General features: G+C 40.0%; 1 protein-coding gene across 1 annotated transcript in view; it reads left to right on the plus strand.

Moving 5' to 3' along the window:
• Positions 1-22,243, plus strand: part of LOC128433074 (collagen alpha-1(XVII) chain) — a 24,098-nt gene continuing 1,855 nt past the window's right edge. The window contains exons 1-52 of the mRNA XM_053417752.1: positions 1-221; positions 4,040-4,116; positions 5,119-5,589; positions 5,722-5,769; positions 5,853-5,906; positions 5,990-6,037; positions 6,155-6,295; positions 6,727-6,828; positions 7,483-7,554; positions 7,633-7,713; positions 7,833-7,883; positions 8,129-8,287; positions 8,426-8,506; positions 8,595-8,639; positions 9,268-9,390; positions 9,499-9,795; positions 9,897-9,935; positions 10,035-10,061; positions 10,159-10,185; positions 10,283-10,345; positions 10,453-10,557; positions 10,648-10,710; positions 10,894-10,947; positions 11,221-11,292; positions 12,903-12,965; positions 13,349-13,420; positions 13,569-13,595; positions 13,687-13,722; positions 14,419-14,454; positions 14,572-14,688; positions 14,790-14,906; positions 15,028-15,108; positions 15,216-15,266; positions 15,401-15,463; positions 15,553-15,603; positions 15,687-15,713; positions 15,802-15,879; positions 16,262-16,315; positions 16,479-16,517; positions 17,035-17,124; positions 17,247-17,378; positions 17,490-17,633; positions 17,729-17,824; positions 18,832-18,942; positions 19,017-19,082; positions 19,210-19,356; positions 19,447-19,587; positions 20,175-20,336; positions 20,896-21,042; positions 21,328-21,477; positions 21,577-21,726; positions 21,827-21,907. Coding sequence (XP_053273727.1) covers positions 4,050-4,116; positions 5,119-5,589; positions 5,722-5,769; positions 5,853-5,906; positions 5,990-6,037; positions 6,155-6,295; positions 6,727-6,828; positions 7,483-7,554; positions 7,633-7,713; positions 7,833-7,883; positions 8,129-8,287; positions 8,426-8,506; positions 8,595-8,639; positions 9,268-9,390; positions 9,499-9,795; positions 9,897-9,935; positions 10,035-10,061; positions 10,159-10,185; positions 10,283-10,345; positions 10,453-10,557; positions 10,648-10,710; positions 10,894-10,947; positions 11,221-11,292; positions 12,903-12,965; positions 13,349-13,420; positions 13,569-13,595; positions 13,687-13,722; positions 14,419-14,454; positions 14,572-14,688; positions 14,790-14,906; positions 15,028-15,108; positions 15,216-15,266; positions 15,401-15,463; positions 15,553-15,603; positions 15,687-15,713; positions 15,802-15,879; positions 16,262-16,315; positions 16,479-16,517; positions 17,035-17,124; positions 17,247-17,378; positions 17,490-17,633; positions 17,729-17,824; positions 18,832-18,942; positions 19,017-19,082; positions 19,210-19,356; positions 19,447-19,587; positions 20,175-20,336; positions 20,896-21,042; positions 21,328-21,477; positions 21,577-21,726; positions 21,827-21,907 — 4,819 coding nt within the window. The 5' untranslated portion in view covers positions 1-221; positions 4,040-4,049. The remainder of the gene's footprint in view (positions 222-4,039; positions 4,117-5,118; positions 5,590-5,721; positions 5,770-5,852; positions 5,907-5,989; positions 6,038-6,154; positions 6,296-6,726; positions 6,829-7,482; positions 7,555-7,632; positions 7,714-7,832; positions 7,884-8,128; positions 8,288-8,425; positions 8,507-8,594; positions 8,640-9,267; positions 9,391-9,498; positions 9,796-9,896; positions 9,936-10,034; positions 10,062-10,158; positions 10,186-10,282; positions 10,346-10,452; positions 10,558-10,647; positions 10,711-10,893; positions 10,948-11,220; positions 11,293-12,902; positions 12,966-13,348; positions 13,421-13,568; positions 13,596-13,686; positions 13,723-14,418; positions 14,455-14,571; positions 14,689-14,789; positions 14,907-15,027; positions 15,109-15,215; positions 15,267-15,400; positions 15,464-15,552; positions 15,604-15,686; positions 15,714-15,801; positions 15,880-16,261; positions 16,316-16,478; positions 16,518-17,034; positions 17,125-17,246; positions 17,379-17,489; positions 17,634-17,728; positions 17,825-18,831; positions 18,943-19,016; positions 19,083-19,209; positions 19,357-19,446; positions 19,588-20,174; positions 20,337-20,895; positions 21,043-21,327; positions 21,478-21,576; positions 21,727-21,826; positions 21,908-22,243) is intronic.

Raw genomic sequence — 22,243 nt, forward strand, 5'->3', positions numbered from 1 at the left:
CCCCCTCTACCTTGTTGGAACTTGTCGACTGAAGCTATGAATCAGACAAAGCTAATACATAAACTCTGCAGGCACATGTAAGTCCCTCGCACGGCACAGTGTATCCCTTCAGCATCTGGACTTTATGCACAGAGATATACAGAACAGGACAGTGAGATTATTTCTTCTGATGGTGGGCATAAAGCGGTGACGGGATTATTTTTGCATAAATGTGGTAAAAGGTAAGTAAAACAGAAATTAACCTCAGTAATATTTCAAAATCTGGTTTTCAGGTTGTCGCTGGACATCTGAGCACTTAATCAAAACACCTGTCTCCTGCTTTAAAGTATACTAGTCACAAATAACAGATAAAACTATGATAATAGTAGAGGACTGCATCAACGTTTATTGCTCTGCTGAGAGACGTACAGGTTGTATATCATTAGCTGTTCACATGCTCACAGTGAAAAGAGCAGAAGTGTTCACAACTCCGTGGAATTGATAGGTCAGGATAAACTTGATTGATCATACAAAGGGAGCAAATGGTTATAATCAACTAATACAAGTTGTGAGGTTCTAAAAAAAAGATACTATTCATTCTGATCATCTTTAAGGTACATTTATATTTGCATTCTAGTATCGTAATATCATATATAATGGGGACATGGGGAAGTTTCAACAAATAGTTGAACACAAAAACTTAGACGATAAACTAGGTGCTGGGAGCTTGCAGAGTTAGCAGCAAGAGATATTGATACTGTACCTGAAAGTGTGGAATATAAAAAGAACTTTAATTATCAGGCATATAACTTACTGTCTGCTCAGTCTAGACTCTTTGCTCTAACAAAGCAAGTTGAGAAAGGTATGTTAATATATACTCTGAAATCCAAATGTAAAAATGTGGGCTGATCTCTATTCATCTGCTTTTCACTGCGCATTATGTGGCTTCAGGCTGTTCAGGTGGTCTTGTGGAGGTAATGTTTGTGAAATAGCCTTCAGCTACATTCTGATTTTGCTACAGCTGAATAGGTTCCCTGAGCTTGAATATTACCCAAAAGACAGCAAGACACCTCAAACTGTTGCTTTTGATGGAAAAACTTTTTAAACATTATGAATAAGTCTATATTTTAGTTTTATGTATCTCTGGATTTTAAGAAGCTTGCTGATGCCAGATGGTGAGCTTAAAAAAACAAACAATCCTATTGAACTCTAGATCAGGGGTTTTCAACTGGTTTTGTCCCAGGGACCACCATTCTGACTAGAAAGTTATCCGCGGCCCACTGATGTGCCCACGCGCACGCATGTGTGTGTGCGTGCATGTGGCTAGAAGGAAGTTTTAACATTTGGTTTTCCATGATGGTTTTATTTAAAAACCTCAAACAAATCTAGAAAAATCTGTGTAAAAAAACAACAAAAACGGTTGATTTTCGGTGCTTAAGAATTGAAAACAAAATTAAAATGCAGTTTGTAGTTGTACTGCATCTCAGAACCATGTATACATCAATATATAACGTTCATGACGTAAATGTACATGTAGCCAACATGTTGAGAGAACGTTAAAGTAACGGTGATCAATAACAATCAACATAAACTGGGGCTACAACTGAAGAGGGAAGATGACAAAGTAATGCAGAATATGTCACAAATGATAATCATACAATATCACACGAACAATTGAGGCCTATTTAAGTTTAACCTCATGATCACCAGCAGCAAATCCCACCTACTGCTAGTGTTGGGGGGAGGGTGGTGGGTGAGTACTTCTGTGTGTGTGTGTCTTAGAGCTCTCCTAAGAAATTGTTTCTCAACCAGTGAACGTGGTAAAGTTGACTGCTATGGCAGGTAATTGTTTTGCCAATTTATTCTTCTTATTACAAAGTATTTGTTTTTCGCTCTTTTGTTTTATTTAATATTTTCATTATTAATTCTGTCTATATGGGCCTTATTTTTGGGAAAATAAAAATTCCCATCATACAAACTGAATCTCCAAGACCTCCAAGAGTTTTTCTACCTAGCTCAACCGCTCTTCTACATCTACCTTAAACACGCATGCACAGGGGAAAACTACTGGCAGTTTCTAGCCCCAAGCCGGTTTCAAGGTTCCCCTCATCACCTTAATATCATTTTAGACATATTTTACTTATTTTATATATTTTTCACGATATTCCAGAGTCATCTGGAAATGTGTTGAAATATCAAAGCGAATTTCGCGGACCCCCTGCAATACCGACGCGGACCACCAGGGGGCCGCGGACCCCTGGTTGAAAACCCCTGCTCTAGATAATTAGATGATGATTAAATAGCAGCGTAATATTCACTTCAAATGTATTTATGAAATCAAATGCACTGTTCTTTTACATAAAAGCTTGATGGCCTGAGAAGGCAAATATAACTAGCATAAGTAAATAATACAAAACTGACTCTATTTGGAAACTAGGCTGTAATCACCATGATATTTGGATTCATTTTATATAAAATAACACAGCAATGGAAAATAGTGCATTCCAGTCCTTAGTGAACAGATTAGCATGGGAAAATTACTGCATATAGATTAATTTGTATAGTTAGTGTTTCATTTTATTATTACTTATTTTTTGCTTGTGTGACTTCAACCTCTCCTCCATTTTCGAATATCTATGTTATTATATTTTACTAACTCTAGTAGGGTGAAGCTGCAACCTCATCGGCAGCCAAACCTACCATTCACCACTCACATATTACCCAAATCTCAACAAACATACATTGAGGCACACACAAAATTCCAGTTGTTGCCCAGCCTTACGTCGGGTGAAGAGAGGACTGTCTCTTTGTTGACATATGGGAAAATAATGCTCAATGCTAGAATGCACTGTAACAGTAATACAAGTAAAAGAGTCAAATAGTGGGTTGGTTGAAAAGAATCACAACGATCACAACAATACGAATACAGCAGCAATCCCCCAGGCTGGATTAGCCTGAAATACTGTTGCTCTTTACTTCTAATGCGTTTTTTTTCTGAGGGGACGGTTTCTGTGTGTGTGCGTGTGCATGTGTGTACGATGTGTGTATGTGTGTTTGTGTGCATGTGCGTGTGTGTGCGTGTGTATTTGTGTGCGTGTGTGCGTGTGTAAAATCATCACATTACTTTAAAGAGGTAGCTGTGATGTTTTATAATCTGCAAAGTTTTTCGTCGAGATTTAATTTGGAGTTAAAGTTTTTATTTCCACAGGCATGTTGCTTTTCTCAGAGAAAACAACCACGTGGACCTGAATCCTCCTGACATTGGGGTTTCTTGATTTTCAGTAGAAAAACAATTAGCCCATGAGATTTTCTTGAAGCTCCACTTGGAGACTTGAGACTCTGGTTCCCATCAGTTGTAAAATTACACCGTAGCAGACAGTACTACCAGCCCTACTCCATTACACACTAATGATTACACAATCATTTAAAATATAATCCATTTATAAACCGACAAACACATTTTTACAGTGACTTGAAAACTGGCTGATTCATTCAACATTTTTTGCATTCACATTTAAAATGATCTTGCTATTAAATCAAATTAACTTGAACTTTTGCCTGTGCGCTGAGTGAGTCTGTACATGTCACTTTCCACAGAACTGAAGGATCTGTTACTGCCTGTGCGGCAGGTGGACAAAGATTTAATGTCATTACCTCCAGCTATGACTGAAACCTCAGATCCCTTTCAGCCCAGATTCTTTGTAATATGCGTCCATATTGTGGGTCTTTTTTTGTCAAAAGCAATGCCACATCCATCATGTGAACAATGAGCTCATGGAACTTCTATACAGCGTCTCAGTGAGTCTCAGTGAGCCCTTCAAGTCCGTGGCATGTCGGACTCCAAAGAGCCCTTTCCACAAGGGACCTGACTACAAAGGATAGAAACACAACCGTAGAAAAATATTACTTGCTCAAAAGGAATATGTGCAGATCCTGACTTAAGGTATATTAACATTCCAGTTCAGTGCAATGAGCCTCCAGCTTTAGTCTTTCATGTTTAACAAAGTATTACAGCTTTTACTCACAAACTATATATGCTGTGTTTTTGTTTTTGCAACAGATAACACTCGATGGACAAGTTCACTCCAGTCAAGACAATCAGCTATGGTGGAGGAGGAGCTGGAGCAGGGAACAAAGGTAACATGTGAAAAGTGTTCAAATGTGGCTGGCTTTACACAGAAACTGGTAGTACAGTGATGTATTCACCTTTTAACTTTTATGCATTTAAGTTTTGTAGTACGCTGTCGACAAAAGCAACAAACCACCCACCGTCTCTTGTAGAAAAAAAGTAAAAACTTCCAACATTGAAACAAATCTTTAAAAGTGACATGACAGAAGATTTAAGAACACCAGTGTACATACAGTAAGATGATGAATTTTTATTTAATGAATACATTTAAAAAAATTGTCATACACAAATCTGTACCCTTCCCAGGATTAAAGCTGCAACTAATATCCTGTCATTGACAATGTCTTAAATAACTGATCTGTAATGTGGTGATAGGTTGTGTGAGAATTATCGACCGAATCATCTTTATGTTCGGCAAGGTGTTTTGGCCTCCTGGCTTCTCAGATCAGTCTCACAGCTCTGATCAGTCATGTTGGTAGAAGCAGCTTGCAGCCATTTTTAGTAGAAAGGCTGTGTTTTTCTGTGTCTCTTGGAATAAACTGTTTTCAACTCCCATTAACCAGATCAACTAGATGCATCAGTGCTGTTTTTGGTGGTCGCCCTGCTGCTTCCTGGTGGTCAAACAGTGAATGCAACTTTGAAGTCCTTGGGTGGCAGCTTAATAGGTTTTAGACCTGAGGGATCATGATCCTGGGCAGCTCCAGAACCAGCTGTGTTATAGGTACCTGTCATAAATCAGTCTCGTCTAAGAGAGCAGGTATTTCATGGTGCAGAGGAATTGGGCATGCTCAGGCACAGAACCAGGCGAGTGCACTCTTATCTCAGGAATGTTATTTGATAATCACAAAATTTCCAAAGGTCAGGCAATAACAGTGACAGTTCTGTCTGTTGGTTTAATTGGATATCAGCCATCCGAGTATTTGACGAAGGACATGATAGGATATGTCTTTCAGAGATGTAAAAAACATAGGAGTTCCATTTTTAAATATGTTTTTCTTTTTACCCCCAAGGTGAGGGAAGAGCTGTGTCGGGAGGCTCCAAAGGCACAAGCAACTCATTTGTGGTAACATCCAGCCGCTCCGGTGGTTCAGGAGCAAACAACGGCACCGGAGGCATCACTACTGTAGGAGCATCCTCTGCTGAGGGCTCTGCAGCCTCTGGGGGCTCTGGGGAAGGGTTCAGGGCTGCTGGAGGGGGGTCCTCCGGGGCAGGGTTCAGGGCTGCTGGAGGGGGGTCCTCCGGGTCAGGGCTCAGTGCTGAGGGAGGGGGGTCCTCTGGCATGTACTCTGGTTTTATCGTTGATGGCAGAGATGGAAAAAAGGAGGGGGGTCAAGGTGCTGTATCTACAGGGACAAAGACCAGCTGCAGTTCAGGTGGATACGGTGAAGCAAAGAGAGGGTCTTCCTCTGCAATCACTTATTCTCCAAAAGAGAAGAGGAGCAGGAGCAGCATGGCAGCAGCTCTCCCAGATGTGTTTGATGGTTGGTTATTGGTCAAAAGCTGATCACTGTTATTTTTTCACAATATTGATTGGAGTGTGTAAGAGGTGTCAGCAGCAACATGTTGCAGGATTTGGAGAAGAAAGTGTAAAGTGAAGGCTTTTTGTGTTTCAGAAAGTTCAAGCACAAGCTCTTCTCCAGAGTACACCAGGAAAGACTACGGTCAGTGTTAACATACAATCTTGGATTGTTTTCTGGAATGTGCAAAGGAAGTACAAAGTATATCGTTAATGAATTTCTTGCAGGCACATCAAATGCCACTTCAAGTTCTGCCACCAGGGGGAGAACTCAGAGCAGAGGTAAACCATGAAGGGGAGCATATAATCAATACATGTCACTTACATACATGAGATTATTTACTAACCATGTTGTCATTTTTAAGAGAGTGAGATCAGAGCCAGACTTCAGAGTGCTTCTCCCCCAGCACGTTGTGAGTATGAATTAGCACATCCATGTATATATATATATATCTAATGCTATACATTAACTGTAATCACCAACTAAAACCAGTTTGTAACTTGAGTTCAAATGTAAATGTGCTGTGCAGGGACGGAGCTGGATGATGTGAAGCGTCTGCTGAGAGGAAACTCCACCAGCACCAGCCCCACTCAGTCCCCTAACAACACGCTGCCCATCCCGAGGAAGGCCAGTGTGGAGGCCAGGAGCATGTCTGAGAGCTCCAGCACAGGTTCAGACATTCAGCGCTCGTGTCCTTTATGTGAAAAAGTGGTTTTATTTCAGATATTCCACCTTTGGTCTGGGGAGCTCTGATACTGGCTGGAGGGCAAAGTGTTCAGAGCAGCGCTGAATCAGTAAAAATGAGAATGAATGGAATAGGCCTATGCAGTAAATGAGAAGTTCTCACCTCTTCTTCAACAACACAGATTATTGTTTCAGAGACGCTTCCCACTCAGTGGTCAACAGGAAAGAAGATACTTCTGAAAAATGCTCTTATTTCTTCTAATAATGTTTGCAGATTTGCAATTCTACACCACAGTTGTAACTGAAACTCATGTTATGTAATGTAATGTAATGAACGGCTATATTAACTCTGCACAGCATTTCATAATTTTTATAGTTTTTATGGGTTTGTCTGACATATTCATTTGTCCTTTTTAGACCTCCCCTATGGCAGCAATTGGCCTGGAGGTGTGAGCAGTAGCTACAGTTACAACACGAACCACAACAACCTGTCCACCTCCTCCCCTCTTTACCAGTCAGGTCCGTAAAATACACATGACAACCATTAAAGCCAGTAATACTAACTGGTTTTCTGTTTCCTGAGGATATTTTTTTACAGATTATGGTTTTATAACCTATTGCAATATTGTATCTAACTCGTTAACCATTGCATGCCAAATGTGTGGTGTGTTTTATTCTGATAATATCTAATATAGTATTAATGATAATGACAATAATAACAATAACAGCTATTATTATAGTTATATAAACTGAAATAAAATAAAGATTTTATTCATACTAGCAAAAACTAAAATCTCCATACATAGTTCATAGATATTTATACACTATAGGAAAGAAGATTTGAATGTCATTGAGGCTTTCTTGGTTATATAAACAGTAAATAAAAAAATGATTACATGTAGTTTAAACATGAATATGTAAAGATATACAAATATATATGTATAAACATATATGATATACAATATCTCCAACACAACAAATCAATGAATTCATCAAATGGGATCAAAAGATGTTGATCTTTATTGTTGTGCAAAATACAATTTTCATATATATAAATATTATAATTATGTAAAGTATCTTTGCCAGCTAAGATTGTTAAATAAATAAATCAAATAAGGTTGTGCTATGTTGTATTGTGATGCATTGTGTTGTGTTGTGTTGTGCTGTGTCCAGGTCCAGCACTTCAGAACAACATGACTCTCAGCTCTCCCTATGTGAGCAGTGGCCTCTCTGCCAGCAGCGCAGGTGAGCCTCATCCATCACTGTCTCCAGGGGTTTCACGTCCTCAACTCTCACTGACAGCTCCATTTATCTCTGTCTCAGCTCCAGTGTACGGTGTTCAGAACAATCTGACCAGTACCAGCCCAACTCTTCCCTCTCTAGCAGGAGGAAACTCTCCAATAGGTAAATAGCAACAACATATACAAGAAAATCAGGTTTAAATGTGGTTTGGAGCATCATTTTAAATTAGACAAATAAAACTATTTTGTACTTTTTGAAGATGTGTTTTTGTCACTTCACAGTTTATGGTGTGCACAAAAATCTATCCGGCCTTGGAGTAAGCCCAAACACAGGTGAGCAACAATTTCAAAATTATTTAAAATAAAAGCCAGATTAGACAGATGAACTGGAGGATAAAATACATATGCTTACCCTGTCATAGTAACTTGAACTTTAGTAAACTGCTTTCCATCGAGGCAAATAAAAGGGCCAATAGAGTGCAACTTGGGACTGATTTCTGTTTAACCAACAGTGGAGGATGGTTCATTTTCATTAAGTTACTCAAAGATTTTAATTTGGTGTTGTTTATGTCTCACAGTGAGACCAAGAAGTCCCTCTGCTGACAATTCCCCAGGAAAAGACTTTGTGCTGTTAGAGAAGGAGAACACTCCCATCAAGATGGAGTCACAGAGGCTGGTCGCGACCAAAGTCACGGCGAAGCAGTTCATGTCTGCTCCTACTTCTACTAGTACCTTTGGTAAACATTAAAATACAAAGTACTACTGCTCAAATACTGCTGCTGCTTATACTTATACTGATATACATCCTAGTTGCTATTCTGCGGCAACTATAATAATATAAAGGTTGTGATGGATAATTGATAACTGTCTTATAGTGACCTACCCTGACGACTCACTGAAGAGAGAGAAACAGAAGTTATCAGCCAGCACAGAGTTAGAAGGAGCAGACACTAAAGGTAAGATTTAACTAATTCTATTGATTTGAATCGGCATCATACACAGTACACTCCTTGTTTGTAATAATTGCTGTTTTAATTCTCAAAGCTTCAGGCCTAAGGGTTGCCACAAAAGACAAAGCCACCTATGCAGGTACACTGCCCCAGTTTTTATGTTTGTCTTTTCCACCATTTTCTGCTTTATACTGTATTTCAGCCCTCCTGTTGTTTATGTTCAACTATTGTCACAAACCTTGCCAGGAATTATTTTTTCAAAATATTGTCTAAAACTGGTCAGATCGCATGAGAAGAACTTTTTGAGTTTGAGATATGTTAATTAAAGGTTCAGTGTGTTAAATTTAGTGACATCTAGTGGTGTAGGTTGCATGTTGCAGCTGAATACCCTTCACCTCACTCTCCCCTTCCAAAGATGAGTGAGAACCTGTGGAAACTTTCAGTTGTCATAAAAACTCGAAAGGTCTTTAGTTTATCCCGCTGCTGATGTATATATAAAATATTTGAATATATAGTGCCTACTCTAGGGTAAAGAAAACAACAATTCTTACAATTTAGTTTGACATCACTATGATTATTTCGTATTTAATTGTGCAAATAGATCCTTTGCACCTAAATCTTACACACTGGCCTTTAAGGTATTCAGCACGAATAGAAGGTTTAGGATGAGAGGATTGACCCCACACTCTCATGCTTTATGAATCTGCTGCTTTTATGCATCCAGTCCAGTCTTCTTATTTGTCACTTTTGTTTGTTTTGTTTTTCAGAGTTCCGAAAAGATGAATCAGGTTTTGGCTTCTGCTCCTGGTGCAGCTGGTGGAAGTGGCTGCTAGGCCTCCTGCTCAGCCTGCTCCTCCTCCTCGGACTCCTCTTTGGACTCATTGCTTTAGGTAGGACAGGAAAACCCCCCCATTTTTCTCGAGCATCTGGGGTCTGCCTTCATCAGGGTCAGCAGAGGGGATCTCAAAACATTCACCATCTTCTCTCGTATTTTACAGGTGAAGAGGTGAAACGCCTAAAGAACCGCGTCGATGCCTTGGAAGCCATCGCTGGCATCGCCCCAGTCCAGTCCAGTCGCGTGTCGGGCCCCACTGGCATCAACATCATCAAGCCACTGGATCCAGCATATGTCGACAGGACCATCTCCCTGACCCGCACTGATAACAACATCAACCTGGAGGCTGGGCCGGGAGGAGGAGGAGACACAACGAGCACACAGAGACAGGACAGCACTGCACTGCAGAGAACTGTTCAGCAGCTGGTCAGGGCTGAGCTCCAAACGGATACTGTACGAGGTAAGACTAAATAGTAATGAAAGAAGTTAGATCATAGCCAACCAGTGAAACCACCTCCTGGACATGTATGTATTGATCATCCCTTTTTCTTCTACCTTTAGAAACACTTAAAGGAGAGAGAGGAGAGCCAGGGACCAAAGGTACATTTACACAAATTATAAAACATTAAAAACTGATATGTTGAGATGTTGTATACAGTTGACAGGTATGAAACTGTAAGTCTGGCTGTTTCTTTACAGGTGACCCAGGGGCACAAGGACAAAAAGGTGAGGTAGTTTCATAAACATAAAACCTCAGAAGTGTGTGATACAATAATCAACCTCTGTAAACTGGAGACTATACACTAAAATCTATGTTTTGCAGGCAATGGCGGTTTCTCTGGTCCGCCAGGTAAGACTGAGAAATTTGCACGTGTAGTGAGTTTTTCATTCACAGTGATGACAAAGTCATAACTCACTGCCTGCTCCCATGTATCTTATTTCTTCAGGTAATCAAGGGCAGAATGGTCACCCAGGACTGGAAGGGCCAAGGGGACCTAAGGGAAGTGCAGGTAATGTCCAGCTTCAGTCGTTTTCCATTACTTGTTTAGATTGAGTGGAGACAATTTGCAGTGTTAGAAAGACCACAAGGGCAAATTTTCTCTTTCTTTGTGTCCAGGTGAACCAGGTCCCGAGGGACCATTAGGACCTAGGGGCCGTGAGGGACTGATGGGACCTCGCGGAGAGACAGGCCCATCTGGTTTTGGAGTGAAAGGAGACCAAGGTTGAAAATGTTTTGTGTCACACAAGTTGAATCGATGGAACGTTACTGGATTTTCAGCATTTGAGAATGAAATTTGGTTCTGATCTCAAGGTGAGCCGGGACGCCCAGGTCCTGCTGGAGCTGCTGGTGCTGCTGGACCCGTGGGGCCGAAGGGTAAGGTCAAAGGTCATGATGAAATTATAGATCATAGCAGATCATACAGATTCTTTTAATGCCTAAAATCCACGGCCTCCACATTTTCCTTATTTTATTTAGGTGACACGGGAGAACACAGGGCCTCAGTTTATTTTAACTGATGACAGCAGTGTATGAGATTTGTGTATGATGTGTCTGCAGGTGATCATGGACCAAAGGGTTACCAGGGTGAACCAGGAGCGCCAGGAGCAAAGGGTACCTTTCAGGCTTTATCTTGTTTTCAAACAAAAGATCCTCATATAAGCTAAAATACAAAAAATGTCAAAGTTGTGAAAAAATACATGAAAAGTGAAGAGATAAACAATGTGTAGGAAACTTACCAAACTTTATTGAAATGATGAGGTTGTTGTGTTTTTGCAGAGCACAGTTTGTTGACTATTGTATTAACAGAAGATTAGTAATGTTGGCCTTTGTAAGTTAAGGACAAATTTGCTGACTCATTGAAACTATTGACCTCCATTATTGCAGCTGACAGAGGAAGTCCGGGGACGCCAGGAACCAAAGGAGAGCAGGGAGAGCGGGGATCACGTGGATCAGCAGGTGTGTCAGTCCTGCACAACATGAAAGAAATGTGCTTATGACATTTACAGCAGTTTATACATGTTCATTTCTAAATAAACAAATTTCCAGACTCACATAAGGTCACTGTGACCTTTGACCTTTGACAATGACATCTGACCATATTATTTTCAGTCCAAGTGACAACTGAAAACAAACCAAATTTGAAGAATGCCCAAAAGGCAGACTTGAAATGTCATGTTCAAGAGACCAAAAACATGTTATTTGTGGCCATCGTCACTGTGACCTTTGAACTTGGACCTTTGACCTTTGAAATTTGACCAACCCAATCTTATCAGTTAATCTCTGAATCCAAAGTAACAGTTGTGTCAAATTTGTGCGACTCCTGAGGAAATCTTAAAACAACATATTGTGATGAGATCACATTGACATTGACCTTTGACGTCCAAATTCTGTAAGTCAGAGTGAATGTTTGTGCCAAATTTGAAATTCCCTATGGGTCTTCCTATATAACGTTCACAACAACATGAGGTCACTGTGACCAGTGATCTTGACCTCTGACCTAGGGCTGTGCAATTAAATGAATTTATTCACGATTTCGATTATGGGGTCAAACGATCTCCAAACTACTACAATCAAGTTGATACGATTATTTTTTTCGAAAGAGACGCACATGTGCAATTCAGTCCTTCCCCCAAAGCTTTCAACGCGGCCTAGCTGACTGGCACTCAGTCTCAAGCAGCCGTAAAGTGAAGGAGGCGAGTGGTGTGTGTGATGACCAGCGGTTTGAATAACCGGCCACCGATATCCTGGTTTCACGGAGGAATAAGACACGCATCGGTGTTTACCTGAACCGGAAGTGATTCACTTTATTGGGCACGCTCCAGTCATTTACAGAATAAAGCATAGACTTCAGAATAAGGGCACATATTAATAATTGTTTGAATAATCGTGATTTCGATATTGTCCAAAATAATCGTGACTATGATTTTTTCCATAATCGAGCAGCCCTACTCTGACCTATAACCACCAAAATCGGATCAGTTAAATATTGAGTGCAACTGACTTTTGAGCCAAATATAAAGAAATTCATTCAAGGTGTTGAGATGTTGCGTTCACAAGACGGTTGGACAAGTTGAAAACATAATGCCTCTGGTCACTGGTTGTCACCGGGAAAGAGGAATGAAAAAAGTTTCTATCACAGCAGCCATTAAATATAAAAGTTGTGAACAGGCTTCTTTTTTTTTATATTACATTTTTTTTGTTATTTTTAGATATTTGTTGTCCTTTATTTATGTTAGCCAGGAGAGATTATCACTTTGGCTAATGTGGTAAATGTTATCAAACTCTACACAGATATCATATGAAAGTGATTACTGAGTCAGTTTACTGACTTATGAGTCTTCTCCTGCTTTTAGGCTGACTTGAAAATATCACTTAATGGAGAAGGATGTTTGATTATTATTCTTTAAGTTGTATGGCTGTGTAAGTTTATTTATTAAAATGTACAATAATACTACATATTTCCAGTGAATTTTTTTAAAGATTTAAGTTACAACACCTTGAAAATGATAACATTAAAAGAAAAGGTTCTAATTTTGGATGATTTTTTATGTTTGCATGATCAAAAGGTGAACCAGGACCACCTGGACCACAAGGTTCTGTTGGACCAAAGGGGACTAATGGGATTACAGGTGAGGAGAGAGCTTCAGAGTCCTACAAAAAATAAAATTTGATAAATTAAACATTTTTGATGAAGGGGATATAATGTCGATCATGATGCCATAAGAGTTATGTGCTTGGAAAACTACTGACATGGTAATGTCAGTTGGTATGACTGCATGCTGTAAGAGGTAGGGTAGATGGATTTGTCATTCATCAGAGAAGTGACATTAAATTACTTTGCAAAGAAATTGTTTTCAGCTTGGAAAACAACATGAAATTATATTTGACTGTCCATTTAAGATGGGATCCAACAAGAGAGGTCAGAGAGTTACTCAGGACAGAGAGAGATTAAACTTGTAAACACGTGGTTGTCGTTATATCCTGTTAACTAGAGTCTGTCTTTAAACTGCAGGTGAGGGAGGTTCAATAGGACCTCCTGGAGTCAGAGGACCAGCTGGACCTCCTGGAGATAATGGACCCCAAGGTACCATAACGCACTATCCAGCTAGGGCAGCATTCATAATCAATTGCATTGCAATGAATTGTGTTTATCAATTATTGCCTGAGGAATTTCAGGTAGTTTATTTATTAAGAGGTTGCACTGAAATTAAATCAGTGTGTTTTTTCTCCAGGCACCCCTGGGATTCAAGGACCCCGAGGTATGAGAATATATTGAAATTAATGCTTTTACTCATCTTTTAGATTAGCAAAAATATATTTATAGATGTGTTTTCCTATCCATTGCCACAGGCATCGCTGGGAACCCAGGCCAACCTGGTGCTCAAGGTATTGCCTCATTATCTTCTATCATCTTCTACGACTGAAAGCTAAGATAAAATAACGAAAACACTCAAATACCCACATAATTTTCGAAGCAAAAATAAAGAAGCTTCAGTGAAAAGAAATCACTGCGGCTGTACATTTATGTCCATTAACACTTTATCTAAACTGTGGGTAAAAGTGCTTTACAAAGAGGACAACGAAAAACTAAAAAGTAAAGACAACAAGCAAAATAATACAATGTCATTCAATTCCAACACAAGCAAATAATAAAGTAAAAGTCAACGGCAGCAAGTAAAAACATTGCAATATCATTTAATCTGAAAAGAGTTTAAGGCAAAAGTCAAAGATGAGTAACAAACAAATGATAGTTTAAAAACAATTAGTTAAAAGCCATTCTGTAAAAGTAAGTTTATGAAACTCCGTTTGTGATGATTTAAGTCTGAGATCGTTGATTAAATTATTTCATGCCATGCTGTTTTTAAGGTTGCTATATGAGATCTACATCTGAACAGTTAGTGCTAATCCTGTGAATGGAAATAAACTTTTCTTTGACTACAGCCTTAATGTTTATCCTCTTTAATTGAAGGCATTATAAGATCATTTTAAACTAAAACTCTCATAAATACTATGTAATCTACATACTGCTTCATATCTGATGTTAAGCTTCACAACACAGTATAATATAATGTTATCTTTCAGGTGCACCCGGTTCATCTGGTAAAGTCATCACTCCAAGTAAGAACTGCAGTACTTATACTATTTTAAATGTGCAGATTAGGTGTACTGTTTAGGCACTTAGTTTTAGGTATTGTACTATAAGTGGCTAATTGTCTCTTTCTATGTTGTTCCCAGTTGGCTCTGACACTGTGGCCATCCCCGGACCTCCAGGGCCATCTGGGCCTGCAGGCCCTGCTGGATCTCCTGGTTTGTCTGGTCCCATTGGCCCTGCTGGTGTCCCAGGACAACCTGGTAAATCCAAAATTCCTAACATGTATTAAGTAGCTTAGTATTCTTAATTTTTTAGATGAATGTGAGGATCATTATAATTTTACCTTGACTCAATCATTTAGGCTCTAAGGGTACACAAGGGGAGGCAGGAGAAATGGGACCGAAGGGAGAGCAAGGAAAACCTGGCGAGCCGGGCATCAGCGTCACAAATTCAGAAACTGTCAGTGCCCCCCGTACTGGTAAGCACCTCTCTATTTCTTTAATCACCTAGTTTATTGCCATGTGGTACTAGTATCAAGATCATACTTTGTGAGGTAGTAATACATGCGGAAACATCCTCTATCTTTTCATTTCTGACAGGACTTTCCTCAGTAGCAGGTTTGCCCGGTCCACCAGGACCCCCAGGTCCTCCTGGACCATCTGGTCCTCATGGTCCTGCTGGTATGCTGGAAGATATTTGATAGATAACAATGGTGTTTTCAAGCAATCGTTATATGTACTTAGATCCCATTAATTGTTATGGAAATGTTATTGTTACTTTTGTCTAGGTGAGACTAAACAAGGTCCTCAAGGACGCAGAGGTCCTCCGGGACAGCCAGGTAAAGGCAGTTGTCAATGTACCAAGAAAAAAGAAGTGTCTTCACACAAAACTAAGTTATCATATATACAATACATTAAATAATTTATCTTTCTCATTATACGGTGCTGAGTAATGATGTTGCTGTCCTTACAGGTGATGGCTATCCTGGACCCCCAGGACCGAGAGGAGAACCTGGCAGCTTTGTGCCTACTTCAGGTTTGTGAGGGAAACTCTTTTTAGATTTACTGTAGATTGACAACACCTGTGACATACTTCATACTGCATATTTCATTCTTTTGCCTCAGAGACCTTCTTTGCTGGGCCACCAGGACCCCCTGGTGCAAAGGGCCTAGCAGGTAGTTTCAATAGTTGTTTCTTAAACTGTGTATGAATGTAGCAAAACTTTGAAATTTACATTTATCTTATTATATCTTCTTAGGCGAGAGAGGACCACAAGGTTACCAAGGTGAGAAAATTGAAAACTGTCGCATGAGTCACAGTGTTTATGAATGACAGACATCCTATGCAACGTACTGTTATTTTGATTGTTCCAGGTGAACCAGGTCAACCAGGTCTACCAGGTCAACCAGGTCAAGCAGGTCCACCAGGTCTAACAGGGGCAGCAGGTGTTGGTAAGTGAAGAACTTTTAGATTTTATGCATTTTTATAAAAATCATTGACAGACGTACTCAAATGTCAATTTGTATTTCGGCAAATTATTGTGCAGTGGAAGGAGATGGCAGGCGACCCTTAAACCCTTGCTGTTTGCCTTTCATGACATTATACTTTGACTGATGTTTTCTGTGCTTTATTTATCATGTTCTTGTTGATGGATAGTTGTGTGATTGTTCACAACATTTTAAATAAAGGTTCACATGCTATATGTGGTCCTCAGCTTTCAGTCAATTTTCATCTTGTTGTCCTCATCAGAATTTGTTTAGTTTACAGGAAGATATTTCCATTGTCAGACAGAACTTTCACCACATGCTCACCAGTGTTTTGGTTTCACATCAGGTTACCCAGGTCCAATTGGACCTATGGGCCCTCGGGGACCACCAGGACATCAAGGTAAACCTGGAATCAAGTAATCTTTTACATACAGGTTAAAAGGTGTTATTACACAGGATTAAGCTACAGTTAATGATTGTATGAAAAAAATGTTGCTCTCTGCCCCCTTTAAACATGTCAATAAATTCTTATTAAACTATATGTATTTGTATTTCCCTTGCAGGTGATGCAGGTGTCCCTGGAGCCCCAGGATTATCTAGTGGTAAGACCATACTAAATACCTTATCATATCAAATCAAGTATCAAGATCATGTCTGAAATGCATTCTTTAAATAGTCCTGTGCTTCCGGACGCTTTAACTGACCAATTCATAACAGTCACCCAGATAGAGCTATATTTGCCAGATCAAAATGCCAGCTGTCCCAATTCACAAGCAGTAAGGGGAACATTTCTGTAAATGTAATCTTGAGAGTTTTAGTATTGACTTGTCTTGGAACCTTTTTCAACTTAAAGATATTTGAAAAAAGTTACACAATTTAGAATTAACTGATGAAGTGTTAATGTTCATTTATCACTTATGACAGAGAAAGCTTAAAGCACATATGCATTGCTTTCACAATTCAGCCCAGGTTGTTGCAGATTTGTCAAGTTGTAATTTCCAATAGTTTTCAATCATAATAATAGAATAAATCTTTGAAAATATTTTAAAACTATTTTTAGAGTCTTTTCTAGATGTACGTACATGAGATTTGATTTGGGACTCTGTGTCTTTAAACCAGGTGGTTCATTCAGTTCTGTCCCGAGTGGAAGAGATGATAGTAGGCCCGGACCAGCTGATGTGGGCCAGTATATCGCAGAGTACCTTCAGAGTAAGCTGTACCCCTGTGCCTCTATTTACTTTGGTTTAGAGTATATCACACCACATAAGGAAGAAATAATGAAAAACTAAAGTCAATTCAACAGTTTGAGATGATGTGGTCTTGACATGCAGATGGTGCCATCAGGGAGTACCTGGCTGGACCTCCTGGACCTCCTGGGCCTCCTGGTGCTCCGGGAGCCCAAGTGAACACAGGAGATGGGCTGGTGGATGATGTGACCAATCGAGTCGTAGCATACATCCAGAGTATGATCAATTACACAATATTACACAAATGTTACAGTGATTAAAATGTAGGATCAACTGTTTTCATTACAGTTTTTCACCCTCAGCATGACCTTTACCTACTGTCATCAGGTTCAGTTAGAAGATATGATGGGTCTGTTGGACCACCTGGACCTCCCGGGCCTCCTGGACCTCCGGGAGGCCCAGGGACCACAGAGGCCACAGAGAATGGGCTGGTGGACGATGTTGCCAACCGAGTCATTGCCTACATCCAGGGTAGGATTACACAATAATGTTGCATCTATTATCTCAAAGTATCAACTCATTTAATAACAACAGTAGTTTTATAACCTGCACCCTTCTTTATTCAGGTTCAGGTAGAGGGTATGATCGGACTCCTGGCCCTCCGGGTCCTCCAGGTCCACCTGGCGCCGTATCTATTAATGACATCATCAATCTTTTACAACGTAAGTTTCATGAGATGTTGATCAAAATCCCCACATTTCTAAAAGGTGGCATAGTTTGCGAAAGAGAAATGCAATTTTCAATGGAACAAAAAATTATACAATTCACTTCAATGTTATTTTGTATAGTGCGAAATTATAAAAAACATAATCTCAAGGTAATTTAGATTTTAAAGGGATAGTTCACTAAAATAAAAATGTGCTCATTATCTACTCACCACTATGCAGATGGAGGGGTGGGTCAGCACTTCTGGCTTCTCAGGGGTAACCATTTTAAGTTCATCATCCAATACAATGGAATTAACCGAGACTTCAGACGTAATAAAACAACAGCAAAAACACGACATGCCTCCATACTGCTCGTGTAGTGTCATCTAAATGTCCACGGGCCCAGACATTTATATTTGACTTGAAACAAGGTCATTTACACAAAGTGTTTTAAGCCTAAAAGCGTTCAGTGAATGCACCGTGTTAGAAAATATAAGCTGACCTACCGAGTAAAAACTTGGTGTAAAGGACCTTGTTTGGAGTCAAATTTGAATGTCAGGGCTTGTGGACAATTGGATGACACCACAGAATGGAGGCATTTTAATTTTTTTCTGTTATTTTATTAAGTCTCAAGTCTAGGTCACCGATCATTTCAATTGTATTGGACTATTGAAAGACAATTGTACTGCTCTAATAAATAAACGTCACCAACCCCTCCATCGGCATAGTGGTGAGTAGATAATGAGTGAATTAAACATTTTCAGTGAACTATCCCTTTGAGGTCTTGACCTTCAGAGAATATCTTCTTCATCATTTTGTATATTGATTGGAAAGATTTTTAACCTGCAATGCTTGTCTTGAAAAAAAAGAGACCTGTAACCTGTGAAAGAAAATAGCTAAATATCAACATGTGGGGTAATAGCCATTAATAGACAGGGACATCTTTTTAACAGATTTTCTCAAAATCTTGAAGTTATTTTTTAACTAGAGCAAATGCTATCACTGTGAATTATTTGTGACAGGGGAGGATGTGAGGAGATATGTTGCTGGTCCAGCCGGTCCACCAGGACCATCTGGTGGCCAGATATTGAACACCCAGCAGGTGGCTGAACAAGTGCTCAGTCTCATGAATGGTGAGTTACAGAATAACCTAGGTTACCTATTTAAAATGTAAACTGTTGAGATTGTGGGTCTTGTCTGTCACCAGAGAGGGGATTGGGAGGTGTTCCTGGACCACCTGGACCCCCTGGACCTCCTGGACACTTGTTATCAAGTAAGACACACAACAACAGTTTGATTCTATTCAAATCCTGACTGACACAATGTGCTTCTTAAATACTTAAGGTGGATCTAATACCTTTCTTAATCTAACATATGTTAATTTTTCTTTGTCTCACAAGCTGGGTATCAATCAAATGTGGGCCCTCAAGGGCCTGCTGGTCCACCTGGTATCCCTGGTCTACAAGGACCACCTGGACAAGCAGGACCACCTGGCCCACCAGGATTTGGCGACCACATCAGCTCAGACATTCGTGACTACATGCAAAGTGAGTCTGACAGAAAACTTGATTTTTAAATAATAATAAAAAATAAACCCACACAATTTTTTTGTCTATTTGTTCCATTGCGTCCCAAAGGTGTCGCCTTCAAAGGCTTACCAGGCCCCCCTGGTCCCCCTGGACCTGAGGGCCCCCCTGGTCCAATGCAAGGACTGGTCTCATATGCTGAGCATACTGAGAGAGGTTCAATCACAACAGAGCAACAAGAAGGTTTCAAGAGTAAGTTTAAACCTCTAAAATACACTTTCTCACCCAAGAGATGCTTCGGCTTTTGTAAGTCTCCTTATCTCATCGGAGAAAAGCCTTTTTTATCACTCCAACAGCTATGAACACAGAAGTGGTTCGCTCCAGAGTGTTTTCCAAAAAAAGCACTACCACAGGTCTTATATTCCTTTTTTTAATGACCAAAAACAGTATGCCTCTAATACATTCATTTAGTATCTCTCATACTGACTTGTTGGTCATAACATTTGTGTGTAAAGGAATACAAAAATTGCATTGGGTTCAGATTTAAGGCAACTTGTGTCTCTTTAGCTTGAGCTAAATTCTAGGTCATAGATGGGGCCAAGGTCATGAGTATGGGTTAGTATGCTAAAAATATACAAAGAACATAATAATTTTCATGCAATTTTATCCTGCATATAGTAGACTTTGGTTATAGAAAAAATGGATCCTCTAACACTTGGATTAACAACCATTCAAAAACATTATGTTATGTGTAATTAAGTCATACCATAACTGTCACTTCATAGATCTGTCTGCTTCAGAGTCACATATTAAGTCATGTTATATTGTATTCTCTCCAGGTCAATCGATGAGAGGAGCCATGTTTGGGCATCCTGGTCAGCCAGGCCCTCCTGGACCCAGAGGACACAAGGGAGAGCCAGGTGTGTCTGGCACTGGAGCCTGGAGCCTGGATACTGCTGACTTCTCCAGTATAGCTGTCCGAGTAACTGATTACATCAAATGTAGGTGGCAAGACCCTTGTCAACAATGACAGAATTCTGCTTGAATCTGTCAATACCTACTTATATGGTCCATGTATTTTATTCTATTTAGCTTTTGGTTCTCTTTATTCAACCTGATCCTCTCTAGAGATACATTATCTCTCTTGCAAGAGAGATTTAGCCATGATGGCAGCATGGGATTGTCATATTGTAACACAAGTACACACATCATTTTCTAACAATCACACTTAAACAAAGAAACCAGACCCAAGAAGAGTGAAAGATGAGAGTCATGAACCGTATCTTGTATGGATGCTTGAATGACTGATATTAAGGCAGCGTTTATAGACATTTATCTTGTAGTATTTTCAAGCCCTTGGAGCACAATAGGAAAATGTAGTTATGCCATGACCTGACCAGATAATACTACACACTATTTATCACCAGTATCTAGTATCTAGATAGATAGTGTGACAAGGATAGGTAGATAGTCTAGTGAAAGCATTAGGTTAAGTTCTTGAATTAGTGCTAATGCTTAATATACAGTATAATACTGAACGCTACTTTTCTTCACATGCAGCCCATGGTCTGCTCCGTGATCTCCGGAGAGACCCTGGCCGTGTTGTCCAAGGACTTCCAGGACCACCTGGACCTCCAGGAATACCTGGACAAAGCCAGTCGGTCAGCTCCCGTGAAAATATAGCGGGTCTGGCAGAATATCTCAAATGTAAGTCGATGAGCTCTATGATCAAGAACCCTGACTGCACATCTATTACAGATCTGGTGGAGTCCACATAGTAACAGTATCGGAAGTAACAGACATTGAGACAATCATTGACATTACTGTCTTCTGAAAACGTAAACTGTAAATGTCCCCTGCTGCTCAAGATCTTTGCTCACGTTAAAAGTCTTCCTGTCTTTTTCAGTCAGATTTTCTTTATTTTCTTCAGATTTAAGTCAACCAGTTGCAACAAGGCTTCACTCGTATCATCCAGTTTTCTCATGTTTGCAGCTCATGGTGTGCTGCACAATATTGTGAGCACCTACAACAGTCGCATTGTCCAAGGACCTCCAGGACCGGCCGGGCCCCCAGGTCCACCAGGATACAGCGGATTTTCTGGTACATATGGAAATGCCACAGAACTGCTGGAATATATCAAATGTGAGAGAGCTACAATCTTATTCAACAAATCACAGATCCAAACTTAAATATAAATTTCAGCTGTAAACTTTTCATGACCTTATCTCTTATTTTTCCCAGCGCATGGCCTGGCCCATGAAATCGAGCGCACTCACAATGAACGCGTCATCCACGGACGACCTGGGCCACCTGGGCTTCCTGGTCCACCGGGTTCCAGCCGCTTGTTTGGTTCTGATACAAACGTCTCTGATTTGGTGGAATACATCAAAGGTAAAGCAGAATTTAACAATACACACATTTTATTTAAAAAGAAAAATGTTGGAGCTCAAAATGTGAGAATGGGGATTTAAAAAAACTTGGTCATTCATAGCTCATGGAGCCATTGTAGGAAATCCCGGGAGACCAGGACCGAAAGGGGAGATGGGAGCCCCCGGCATTAAAGGAGACAGAGGTACATCCGTTAGAATTGTATCTGATAGAAGATCCATAGTACTGTTATAGAAATATATTCCCCAGTTTATCTGTCAGGTAAATCTCTCCACCACAGTTCAATGAGGAAACAGTGTTGCGAAAAAACACAAATAGGGAATTTAACACTGAAATTCCACTGTTGAATCACCTGACATGAATGTTGCAATACAGGAAGAGGACTGTGTGAAGATCTCGTTTCTGTTTTCTTAAATTAACCTGACTGACTGTGCTGCTCCAGTAAAGCTGTGCTGTCTGTAGCCATAGTGCCATTCTAGCTAAACACAACTGCAAACAATTTACATGGGGGGGCCAATTA

Source organism: Pleuronectes platessa, chromosome 3 (genome assembly GCF_947347685.1).
Source record: "Pleuronectes platessa chromosome 3, fPlePla1.1, whole genome shotgun sequence".
Classification (NCBI taxonomy): domain Eukaryota; kingdom Metazoa; phylum Chordata; class Actinopteri; order Pleuronectiformes; family Pleuronectidae; genus Pleuronectes; species Pleuronectes platessa.